The sequence below is a fragment of the Coloeus monedula genome, assembly GCF_965178545.1.
Source record: "Coloeus monedula genome assembly, chromosome: 9".
NCBI lineage: Eukaryota > Metazoa > Chordata > Aves > Passeriformes > Corvidae > Coloeus > Coloeus monedula.
In genome coordinates, this window is record NC_138789.1 from 25912053 (window position 1) to 25924806 (window position 12754).

The 12754-nt window shown below is 48.4% G+C and overlaps 2 protein-coding genes across 2 annotated transcripts in view; one reads left to right on the forward strand and one right to left on the reverse strand.

The window, feature by feature from the left end:
• The window catches only part of FAF1 (Fas associated factor 1), a 151106-nt gene extending 150689 nt beyond the window's left edge, over positions 1 to 417 (reverse strand). Inside the window, exon 1 of the mRNA XM_082287217.1 lies at positions 56 to 417. Within this exon, the coding sequence (XP_082143343.1) occupies positions 56 to 100 (45 nt within the window). The 5' untranslated portion in view covers positions 101 to 417. The remainder of the gene's footprint in view (positions 1 to 55) is intronic.
• Positions 418 to 4523: 4106 nt separating this feature from the next.
• Positions 4524 to 11297, forward strand: CDKN2C (cyclin dependent kinase inhibitor 2C). The gene is made up of 3 exons (XM_082287218.1): positions 4524 to 5343; positions 5717 to 5857; positions 9425 to 11297. Exons 2-3 carry the CDS (start codon positions 5729 to 5731, stop codon positions 9797 to 9799), a joined length of 504 nt encoding a protein of 167 aa, XP_082143344.1. The 5' UTR covers positions 4524 to 5343; positions 5717 to 5728; the 3' UTR covers positions 9800 to 11297.
• Positions 11298 to 12754: the final 1457 nt, after the last annotated feature.

Here is a 12754-nt window from a genome sequence, read left to right on the forward strand (position 1 = left end):
AGAAAGAGAAAAGCAGCGAGAGGCCACGGCTGTGTGGCGGCGGCTTGAAATTTACCTGGAAATCAGCCAATATCATTTCTCGGTCCATGTTGGACGCCATTGCAGCCAGCTGCGTCCCGGCTCTGCTCGGACCCGCGCACCTGGAGCCGCTGCCGCGGGGAGGACGGGGCAGGGTGGGAGCTCAGGAGCTCATGGAGGCGCCGCGCTGCGCTCGGGCTCCCGCAGCGCCCCCGGGCTGCCCCTCCCGGGGCCGAGGAGGGGAGGAGGCAGGAGAGCGGCGGGCCGGGCGCGGGGCCGGGAGCGGGCAGCGCTGCCTCAGCCGCTGGCCCGGGAAGGAGGAGGAGGAGGAGGAGGAGGAGAAGAAGGAGGAGGAGGAGGAGGAGGAGGAGGCAGCGCCGCTCCCCGCCTGCCTCCACAGCGCCTGTGTCGCACATTTTGCCTGTCATTGAGGTCGCAAAGAGGCGCTTTGCGGCCGCCACGTGACCGCCCGCCTGTCAAGCGCTCCCGGAGCCGGGGGCGGGACCGCGCCGAGCCGGGACCGCGGGCCCCGCGCCCGGGTGGCACCGGGACGGAGCGGAGAGTCCCGGCCCGCGCCCTGCCCGGCCGGAGGTGCCGCAGCGGGGCCGCGGGAGCGGACACATCCTCACGTCCCGTCCCGGGAGTTGGCGGCTCCCCGGGCCCGGTGGCGGCGCGGGATATCCCGGCTGGGCTTCGCCGCCGGCTGCGGCCTAACGGGTCTGCGGGGACCTGGCTGCAGCCATCCCCGGGCGGTGCGGGGAAACGCGGGCCGGTGCAGCTGCCGGGAGGAAGGCGGCCTTGCCTCTCTGTGCAGGAGCGGGGCAACCATCCATCCATCCATCCGTTCATCCCTCCCTCCTTCCTCCCCTCCCTGCCTCTCTCCCTTCATCAGCGCCCCGGGACCGCGGCGGTTTCGGTGAATGCAGCGCTCGGTGCCGGCGCGATTCGCGTCCCCTCCGATCCCCCGTGACGCGGTGCCCGCCCAGTGACCCGCGCCCCCAGGGGGGCACGCACCGCCCGGCGCTCGGGGGAGCGGCGACTTTTCGCCCGGGTCCCGACTTGGCTCAAAAGAAGGAAATGCATTTTTCACAGGTTTTTCTGAGCCAACGCACCGTGATCTGCACAGCGGCCCTCGCTCAGGCTTAGCACTCCAGCACTGTAAGATGCAATTCTATTATATACCGCAAATAAATCTGCTTTAAGTAATGCAAATCTAACTGTAATGCTTTCTAAGTCTGCCTCCTACAACCTGATGCCGTTCATGTACCCCTTTAGCCCTGACATTAAACACGCATTTGGACGCCAACTTGCTAATGAGTCCAACATGCTTTGCTCTGCTTTTTGTAGGAGTGTCCCGTCAGTGTCGTAGCTGAGGTCACAGATGCATCAAGCAGCTTTCCTGTCAGCTAATAACGCTACATTATGATACCTTTGAATCAAGATATTTTGCCGGGTTTAGGAAGCAGCGGTCTTTATTGTTTCTCTCTTCCATCCTCGAGGGTTACAGGGGAGTTTCGCGGACTCTGCGAGCTCCCTGCCGCCGCTGGCCCCGGGGCGACCGGGGACAAACGCTGCGTGCGGAGAGGGGCGCAGGGAAAGCTCAGCTGTACCTTCAGGAGGGTCCGTGATCCCAAGAGAAACCCTGGGAATTGTTTAGAGCCTGTTGCGGACGCTGCTAGGGAGCGCGGGCTCCAGGGCGCCTGGGCTGGGTGTCTGGCGGCGGCGGCGCTGCTCCGGGGGCTCTGGGCGGGCTGAGGCCACACCGAAACGCCACTTACGATGCAAAGCCACAGCGTCAGAGAAGCTGGGTTTTATATTTTACCGTGTTCCTGCTCTCGTTTATGTTGGCAGGGCTTGCCAAAAGGTTTTTATTGCCCACTGACGTTAGCTTAACAATTCGAGCTCCCCACCACCCACCGGAGGGATGATAAAATAGTTGCCCTCACACCTGCACCTTTTTTTTTTTCCCCAGTTTGATGTTACAGACAGTTCTGTCCTAAGTACTAGGTATGGTGCAATGCCCGGGACAGCCTATGCTAAATCACAAACAAATCCACCCACACATTACTAGAGAGTAACTATAATAAAGGCTGAAAAGCGAGTTTTAGCAATTGGATTAAAGCCAATTAATTCCTGGCACAAACCGAAGCTATAAGTATATAGTCAAGATTAGTTACACAGCATTCATGTCTATTACAGTCATATTTTAAATAATGATATCTATATTAGATCAAAACAGGAAGGATTTGATCCAGAACATAAAGAAAAGGTGAAAAGCTGCACGTGCCAGACGTCGCAGGAAGTTCATATTCAAGTCACAGCTAAAGTTTCTGTTTGCCTTCTCACAACCTCTCTGAGCCATTCGAGGTGGGTTTTATCCTCAAACGAGTGTCAGACAAATTAGGGAGCCGATTATTTTACTCCTTGTAATGCCCGGCGATAATATCTCCCTCCAGAAGGTTTTTTTGGGGTTTTTTTTTCTGCTGATTCTGGAGCCGATTGGGATAAATCCCTCTGTTTTAGATGGAGTATCCTTATCACTCATTAGAGGAAATGATCAGGATTAACGAGCTGCTTTCTGCAAAGACTTTTGACAGACCGGCATAGTAGAGGAAGTTTGACGGCATTTTCTGGCCAGGCAGCTTTACTTGCAGGAGGCCTGCAGCACTCCAGCTACACTTCGCTTAATTATTTTTGCTCTGTGGCATGATTAACAGAAGATGGAAGCTTTATTCTGAACTGTAAATCAACAAAAAATAGTGTGAGACTGTTGTAAGGTTTGCAGATCTAATTCTACAGTAAGTTAGCAACAGGTAAACACCACCAAAGCCTGCGGATTTTAGGCGGTAATTAGTCACGAAATAAGTAATTTATAAGCCATCAGACTGAATAATTCAAGTTTTGCATATAAATTCTCTCTTTATGCAGAAAAGCAACTATATTTGAATAATTAGATGGTACTTGCATACATATATTTCTGGAGCTAACTTTGAGGGAAGTTATATTTTATATTTTTGCTTTTTAAAAAATGGAAAAAAGGAGGGGGGAAAAAAGCACTATTACTTCTAGACAAGAATTACCACAATGAGGCCCTTAAAAATACGCGTATTTTTTCTCTCCTTTAGTGGGAGTGGGGGGTCAGTTGATAAATTCAACAAAGTTGTTTTCCCTCCTTCGTGTGTAGGCAGCTCATACTTGTCACCTTTGTATATTCGCAAACAAGCGTGGATGGGGGAATCAGTACAGGAAAATACAATTGCAAAGCAAAAAGCAAGCGACGCGGAGAGGAAAGCCAGAGGCAAAGGTCTGGCTTCGTTCAGCTGCAGATCCACTGCTGTAAAACCGGCTCTGTTTGACGGCGGCGGCCCCGACTCAGGCCCCGGCAACCTCCGGCCCCTGCCCGGCTGCCAGCGGCAGGTTCCCCCCTCAGGGCAGTGCTGGAGGAGCTGTAACTACCACAGGTTCCCTCCCTAACGCACCTCCCCGAGCTGCCTCACGCCTGTTTACATTCAAAATCACTTTCCCGTGGCGTCCACGCAGAAAACAGACGTGCAGATTGCCCCTGCGAGCGATGGGTTACGTGTGCTTATCAGGGAGCCATGACATTGCTGCTTACCTCTCGGAGGGTTCGCTTGGCAGAATTCAGTCCTCCGAGGGTCCCTGAAACCTAAAGCAATCCAGCCATTAAAGCACTTTAAGGCACTAAATATTGTTAGGCAGGGTGGCGGTGACATCTCCGACCTGTACCGTCCTCACTTCTTCTCCCTGGAAAGGAAAAGCGAAGTCCTCGCGTCTTCTCGCTCGGTGCCCGGGCGCGGTTCCCCCTCAAAATGGCACTTTCAAATCAATCAAGGACACCAAAACGCGGGAAGCAGGGAGTGCTGCCGTGGACGGTCGCCTTCCACGGTTAAGACAACTTGACATTGACCCTTCATCCTTGACCTTGTCCTCAGGATGAGAGAGGAGCCCGCGTCGCTGCCGGGGTGGTCCCGAGCGCGGAGCCGCCGCCCGCGGGGTGCCGAGTGAGGGCGGAGGGGCCAGGACCGGGACCGGGACCGGAGCCGGCTCCGCTGCCCCGCGGGCAGGTGGAGACCCCCGGGGAGAAGCTCCGGGCAGCGCCGTGGCAGAGGCCGCCCTCCCGCCTGCCGAGCTTCCCCGAACCCGCTCCTCCCGCCGGGGTGCGGGGGCTCCCGCTGCTACAACCTCCTTTTCCTTTCATTTTCCCCCCCTAGGCCTCAGCAGCGCTGCTCCTAAAAGCAGCCGGGCTGTGCTGGCTGTGGCGGGGCAGTGCCGTGCCCGGGCTGCGCGGCGAGGGGACGGTACCGGGAGCCGCAGAGCTGCGGCGGCCGGAGCGCGGCGGGGCCGGGCGAGGGGCGGGCGGGAGCCGCTGCAGGCCTTCCTGCCCGAACTCCGCCGCGCCTCCTTAAATCTCTGCCGTTAAAATGTGGGCGGGTGTTTCAACTCAAAAAGCGCTCAAATTTTTTTTCTTTTCAAAAAAAGCTGATGAGGTTAAAAAAAAAAAAAAAAAAAAAAAAAAAGAAGAAGGGGGGGGAAAAAAAGGAGAGAGAAACCGGCTTCGTGTCCTTAGGAAACAGAAGTAGCGATTGTTTGTGCTTAAAAAAGGGGGAGCGCAAAGCCGCGGGCGGAGGCGGCGGTCGCGGACCGGCAAGTGCAGCTTTATTTCGCGAAGTTGGAAGAGGAGGCGAGCGGGGCTGTCAGTGCGGCTGCGAGCGCGGCCGGGCCGGGGCAGCGGCGGCACCAGCGCGGCCCCTGCCCCCGCCAGGAGCTCGCCCCGCGGCCGCGGCGGGAGGAGCGGCTGTCCCGGGAGCGCCCGGCGGAGCGCGGACAGCGGCGGCGGGACCCCGGCGGAGGGACCCCGGAGGACGGCGGCGGACACGGCTCCGGGTCGCGGCTCCTCCACGCCCTGAGCGCGGGCGGCGGTTCGCGGCAGCCCCCCCGCGCCGCCCGCCGCCCTCCTGGATGCTCCGGAGCCGCCGCCGCCGGGGGCGGCCGCCGGCCGGGATCGCGCCCGCCCGCTGCGCGGAGGCTGCGCGGGGCCGCGGGAGTGAAGCTGCTGCTGCTGCTGCTGCTGCGGGGAGCGAGAGCACCCAGGGAGCGAGCTGGGCGCCGGGATAGTCGCCGCCGCCGCCGCACCCGGCCCTCTCCGGGCGCGGCTCGTCCTTTCCTTCCCTGCTGGGCCCGGACTAAAGCGACGGAGTGGGATGAAGGGGGGATCCCGAGCGGGAGTTGGATGCACACTGCTACAGGAGATCTTTCCTCGGAGCTGCTGCTGCTGCTAAGTTTCAGAAACCGACTGTGAACAGGGTGGGTTGTCTTCTTCTTCCAAGATCTCAGGTCTGAGTGAGTCTCCGGTGTACGTGTATATATGTTACCTATAACATATACAATATATTGCATAGCTGTTAATCTATTCCCCCCGCCGCGAAAGTGGCCAAAGTCTTTAATAAGAGTTGCTCTATATGTGGAACCAAAGAAATCTTCCTTCAAGTGGAGCTGCAGTTTTGCTGAATAATCACGTGTGAGTTAGGGGCGGGCTCTTGGCAAGGAGGTTTTTTACGAGTATTTACTACAAGGTCTTACTCCAGAAGATTAACCATCCCAATCCTTCTGTCAGTCTCCGATGCCATGCCTGGTTAAAAAAAAAAAAAAAAAATCTCATCTTTTTTCCGATCGTCAGTCACCCTAAAGAATGGCCGAGCCTTCTGGGAACGAGCTGGCGTCCGCGGCTGCCAAGGGGGACCTAGTGCAACTTACTAATTTGTTGCAAAAGAATGTAAACGTCAATGCACAAAATGGATTTGGGAGGACTGCGCTGCAGGTTGGTATCCAGAGAGGGAGAAAATATTTCATCACTGGTACCTACGTGACCCGGGTTTCCAAAAAAGACAACATTTTAAGCAGGCTGGTGGATGAAATTCGAGTGGTTTTTCAAACTCGTTGGATGCCATATTTTATAACTTTTAGTGGCTCCAACTCCCTAAAATGACGTACTTGAAATAAAACTGGTCAAAACCATTCTTTCAATTGGGGATCACCCTCAATGTCAAACGGGCTACGAGTTTGCTAATATTTTGTGACTTCGTGGGGAGGAGGCAAGGAATGAGAGAGCTGAGATGAAAAGAAATCAGCTTAGGTGAGCAGGATTTCATAGCAGGTCTGTAAACACAAATGTTCTGTTCTCTGAAGCTTAGGATTTATATCTTTTTTTCCTTCCTTTTTTTTTTTTTTTTCTTGCAATGTGCTTTTAAAGCGTGGCTCGTCTGGGTTCTGGGATCTGCTGTGGATGATACTTTTCCTTTATGCTCTGTTTGTGGGAATGACCTTTCTCATTGGGAAGCATGCTGCTCAGAACCGAGGACCTCTGATGTACATTAAAAGCTAGCCCTGCGAGTCGGGGTTCCAGCTGAATCACTTGCTTTTTTATTCATAATTAAGACTTTAAAATTTGTTTTATTCAGATCGGCTGGCAGGGCACTGCTTCCAGTTATTTCCTTTCTGATCGTATAGGGTGCTGTGTCCTAATTTTTAACTGTGTAGTTGTGCAGGCAGGAGTTGGAACCTGTCCAACTGCTAACTATTGGAGCTGATGAAAGATTTTGCTTTTAATATTATCAGATAATGATGGCAAAAAGGCTAGAATACCTACCAAATAATGAAAGATGTGATTTATAAATCCAGAGGGAAAATAAGTGTGGTTATTTGTAGTTAAGGTGTAAGTAATGAAATGTGGAAGTGGAGCTGTAGGTCTTTTTCATTTTACACATTAGTAAAATCGTTTTTTAACCCCTCTCCCCCCTTCCCCCAAAACCATGGTAATAATTTCAGAAAGTGGATTTTCAAACAGCATAGAACCTGTGAATGTACTCGAGATATTTACAGCTTTTTGGCTTAATATCAAAATGTTAGAGCTGGAAAATAAGCACCTCTTGCTAATAATGCAGGAATGACCCTTTTTTTGATAATTTCGCTGAAGCTGGAGATCTGTGAGCTCCTCGCTGTCCTGTTAACACCTAAATAGGTCATCGCATTGCACTGCAGGCACTTGCAGCAACTTTTAAGAGAGTGAAAGGGTTTAAATTAAAGACTTAGACAAACTAAATTCTTTAAGAAAGCAGGCAACATTTAGCTGGTTGATTTATCCTCGGGACAAGGGCTGAAAACCAATTTGTCCTAGAGTAATGCTGGATATTTTTTTCTAAAAGCAGCTAACTGTCCATACCCTGAATTAAGGTATATTTTACACAATGACATAGCATCCAGCTATATTAAACATGCATCCGTGCCCTAACGATACTTCTTAGGGGTGCCTAATAACAACTGAGCTAATGAACCACAACAAAAATCAAAACAGGAGAATCTGTCAACTTATTTTCAATATGTATCATCCTGAAATGTGCTGTGGGTGCGTGGCCACGCTCGAAAGACTTCTCTGTCAGTGCACTCTGCTAGACTGAGATAATCTGTCTGTAATCTCTCTCCCAGTTACAATGGAGAGAATGCTCCTATATTAATGTCAATTAATTTATAATTTTCCTCTGCATTTATGTTTAATTAAACAGCTACTCAGCTTATCTTGCTCTGTCCTTTTTATTTCTGGTGAAGTGTACCTATGCAGGCCTCAAATACATCTCCTGCCCTAATGCTCTTCGTCAGACTTATTCAATTAATGCTTTCTCTTTCTTCGCCTCCCTCCCCCCAAGCATAACCTTGCAAATATAGGGGACATTTGCTGTTCAGTTTTAGCCCACAGCCAAAAAGCACCACCTTTTATGGGATTTTCTCCCCCTCACATCTTTAACTGAACCCTTCAGTCCCCTGGCCTGAACACTGAAAACTCCCACTTAACCCAAATATATCTTTTGAATTCACAAATAATACAGCCTGGGCTCTCAAAAAGAGATCAAAATGTCCAGATTTTACTAAACAAAGAGAGATCACAATGATCTTGTTTTCTTTTAACATCGCTTCCATCTCTCGTCAGAAGTGAAAGAAGTGGCAGTCAGGAGCTGGAAGCCTTGGGGCATAGAGAGATCTCTTTTCCTGAATCCCAGCCTGTCTTATCTGCACTTCTGCTCCTGTCTGTGGTTATAACATGCTAGGCTGCTTTACACTTCAAACGCTGTACATAAATGTATTTATTATAACTGGCTTTTCTTAAAAAACTTAATATATATTTTTCATCAGGAGAGATTTTCAGCAAACCCCTGTAGAAATTGTACCTTATGCTAAATCTAATGCACTGTAATGCTTGTTTATGCTGATTTTTTTTTTTTTTTAAACCAAGATTTTCAAATCGATGTGTGGATCTCTTTCTAAGGAAATAGAAAAGAGTTGAGGTTTTTTCGAATTTTATACTTACAATGAGACTAGTTACAAGGACAGGAAAATACTGCGTATAGGCTGGAGATTACACATTATACATTACAGTGTTCGTTTTTGGAAAGTGTGCAAACAAAAAATGAGGAATTACAAGGAAATCGGTGCAAGCTGTTAAGTTACAAATAAGAGAGATTTGTGTTCTAATTATGATAGTTTTATGGTGCAATTGAGAAAATTGAAAGAAGCTTTTTCTTTTTTTTTTCCTGAGAAACAGTCAGAAAATCCAATTATTGTTGTTGTTGTATATTTTTTAAGGGATGTTTTAACAACAGAACATAGCCACAGTTTACTTATAGAGAGGTTATGAAAGTATAATATAATATACTGATTTTAGAAGAGAACTTCTGTAATTTTGAAACATTCCCTTTGACTTTTCCTTTTTGGGTCACCTAATGAAACACGAATATTGGGGAGAAGAATTTCTTTTAGCATTTATGTTTCTCAACAGACAGAGCTATGGTACAGTCCAAATATTTGTTTTATCATAATGCACAGACAATGTAAACACCTGAAAGCTTGTAAAAACACATTCTACATTTGCTGTTGCTGAGGTAAAATATCTGCTCCTCAGAGACCCTATATTTGCCATTTAACAAGATCAAACAGTAATGCAGAGGTGTCTCAATACTTAGGCAAATAAAACCGAACTATACTTAATTTTTATATGTTAAGAAACTGAGATGATCCTCGCTAGGGGGGGAAAAAAAAAAAAAAACCAAAAAAGCTGTTTTATCCCATTCTGTGCTATTTCAGGCATTAATCTCTCCGAGGCAGAAAGCTATGACCACCGAAGTGATAACATCTTTCAGAGTTTCACCGAGTTCAGTAACAAATACATTAAAAACTAGACGTTCTGGTGTGTCATTAGTTTTACAGCGAGGCTCTTCTGTCTGCTTTAAATGAGAACTGGGCTCTGACGAAAGCCAGGGATGAGAAGTGAGGACGGGAGGCAGTGCTGGAGCAATCCCCCCACCCGCGGTATCCAATTCTCCTCTCTCTCTCATAGGTGATGAAACTCGGGAACCCCGAAATCGCCCGGCGGCTGCTCAGTAACGGGGCGAACCCCAACCTGAAAGACAGTACCGGCTTCGCTGTCATCCACGACGTAGCTAGGGAGGGGTTTCTGGACACTTTGCAGACTCTCCTGGAGTTCAAAGCCGATGTTAACATTGAGGATAACGACGGCAACCTGCCCTTGCACTTGGCGGCCCAGGAGGGGCACGTGCGGGTGGTGGAGCTGCTGCTGGCGCGCTCCGAGTGCAAGGTGGGCCACCAGAACAAGCGGGGGGCCACCGCCTACGACCTGGCCAAGCTGTACAGGAGGGCGGCCGTGGTGGAGCTCCTGGAGGCCAGCAGCTCCTTCCCCCCCAGCATGGACTGAACCCTGCTAGGACGGGGTCTCCTTTGGACGTGAGGGCATGCAGACTTTTTGGGGTGTTTCCCTCCTTTTTAACGGCATTTGTTGCCACTTTTTTTTTTTTTTTCCCTGAACAGCTGGTAGTGTAAGTCTCAAGAAATTCCAGAGGTGGGTTTTTAGATAACAGAAACGTTTGAAATCCGTGCTCCCAGCAGTTTCCTATACCTTTCACTTTACTCAGTGCTCACAGGCTCGTCTGTGTGTATGTTGGTTGCTCATATCTAGTTTTCCAGTATCAACTTTTGCAATTTATTTTAGGTCATTTGTATCAAGTAATTAATACAAGATCTACTATTCACACGCTTAATGTTGCTGGACTTTTAAGAAAAGGAAATAGTTTACTGTGATTTCTCCCACCTCTCAACACACCCCTCCCTTCTCACTCCCCCCACCCCTTTCGGTCAGGCTCAAGAGTCTGAGGTCCTGTTTTGGTTAAAAACATCCTTTAAATAAGGGGTCACCTGCACAGGCAGAGCTGGAAGTCAAAGGGGACGGCCTGAGGACAGTGGATGGCGCTTAGATGCTTTAGGCAGTAACTGTATTTTGTCACTAACAAGAGCTTGTAGAACTAGGTCACTTACTTTCTAAATGTAGATGACACTTTTCCTCTTTGTGTATTTAAACTTTCACCAATCTGGTTTTCAATTTAGTTACCAGAAACAGTATAAGTGGTGTTTCTTTGATTGCCAGAGGTTTTAAACAGCTCAGTTTAGTAGTTCGTGTTTACTGTGCACTGCACAAGACGTTTTTTTCTAGTTTCAAAACAAGCAGCAGAGAACCATTGTCAGAGGCAAGAGGACACGAAGGCTGCAATACAAGATTTCTGGTTGCTTCATCTGCTGAGTGCAGTTTAGATGTTCTTTAAGTAATATTTGCTTTCCACCAACTATTCTGTTTTGTCTGGAAATAAACTATTTTAATGACAGCATCTCACAAAACAAGAATATTTGAATACAGTGACATTTAGGAAGCAGCACTTTTGATATTTGTGAAGTTAAGTTATTGCTTGCACCTAAAACACAATTTAACCATTGGAAATTTTCCATTGCAACACAGCTGAGAGTATTCACCAGACTGAAACTCATTTGCCTCTCCAGCCTCAACAGGAGCTAACGATGCTCAGCACCCTGTCGGGAACAGTCTATTATGAAACTTTTTACATTTGTACAGGATCTACTTGTTGGACAGATGGGCAGTTTAAAGTGCTTCATTTTTAATAGTTTAAATTTAAATTGTGCAAAATAGGAGGTTTTAAATCAATGCAAAATGAATACTACTTTAAATAGCACTTAAAAGAGGAGAGGGAGTACATTAGTTTAGTTTTTAACTTTTTTTTTTAATTAGCCCCACAAAATCAGTTACTACATTTTCAAGTAAAAAATAATTTGCTGAAACTGTCACATTTACTATAAGCTCTGTCACACTGCTGTGTTCTGATTAAAAACCTCTGTGAAATATGAAATTTGTGTGCATGATCATTAATCGGTGCAGCACAGCACATAGGAAGCATTACTGGGGAAATAACCCTCAAAATTCCTGGTAGAAAGAGCACTAAACCACCTGAAATATCAAACCGAGCAACGTAATCCACAGGTCCCCGAGGTGAAGTGACCCAAATCGCTCTGTGTTGCTCTCCATCTTCCTTTCCTCATGTCGTGGAGGATGCTCCAAGACTTTTCCTTCTCCACTCCTCTCAAAAAGAGGAATTCTGTGCTACACCAGAAGGTAATATCCAGCTTTCTCATGTTTGTTTGGGGTTTTTTTTCACCTGTGCTACTAAAAAACCTCGTTCCAAACCCGTTTGGAGCTTCATCAGCATTTAATTTACGCTAAGGCGAAGTTTAAGCAGTGGCTTGATAGAACAACTTCTCTTCCTAGAAAAATGCCCCGCCTAGTCAGAAATAGCGGCTTTTATTGCGTGCCAGGAGTTCAGGGTTAAAGCCAGGACGAATCACCCCCTGGTCATGCCCAAAGCCTCGGCGGCTGAGTCACGGGCGATAGTCTGGTTTAAAGGTGTGTTTTATCTGACTTTACTGCTGCGTTTTCTCAGTGAGCCCCTCATTTTATCGGAAACAACATTATCAACTGAAATTCCTAGTTAAATACTTTGAAAGCAAGGATTGCTCTCTATTATCCCAGGAAGTTAATAGTTACTACAAAGAGCTTCTGGGAAGCCAAAGAAATTCGTCAACTGGTGGGTTACACGCACCTTACAGGGTTTGTCACTGACAAAAGGTGCCTGGCTGCTGGGGAATGGCTTTCCTCCAGAAGTCTTTATACTTACTGAGTGAGGAGAAAATAATATAAAGCAAGTCTTATTAATAGGGAATCTTGACACCTAAAAAGGATTGTAGTATCGGGTGTGCTTTCAGAAATTGCTTTGGGCTTTCCCCCCACTATTTTGGCAACATCAAAAAGTCCAGTTTCAAAAATTCGCGTATTCGTGAAAATGTCGACAATCATGTTTACCCAGAGATGCAAAACTGCAGCGTGTGAGGTGGAATTAAAGAATTTTGAGAGCTTTTATTGAGACATAAACCAACTGCCAAGTAAGTCTCCAGGCAGGAGCAGAGATCGCCCTGCAGCAGCCCAGGAATCGACAGCAAACAGTGCAGTATCGAGATGAGAGGTATAAATAGAAACAAATACAGCAAGCACAGAAAAATGTGAAGAAATAGAGCATAAAATGTAGCTGTACCAGGATTCACAGTGACCAGGCTGTGTGAGGACACAGCTATGGGGAAACAGCCCTCTCCCCTATTTCGGTTACAAGGATGAGCAAAGCTGTTACACTTGACCTTTGTTTCTGAATTGTCCTCGGAACAACGGCGGGGGCTGCTGAACTCCTTTTGGAAAGGGGCAGATCCTAAAAGGATCCTACAGGGAACGAAGAGAGTTTCATCTGTGGCAGCAGCACCG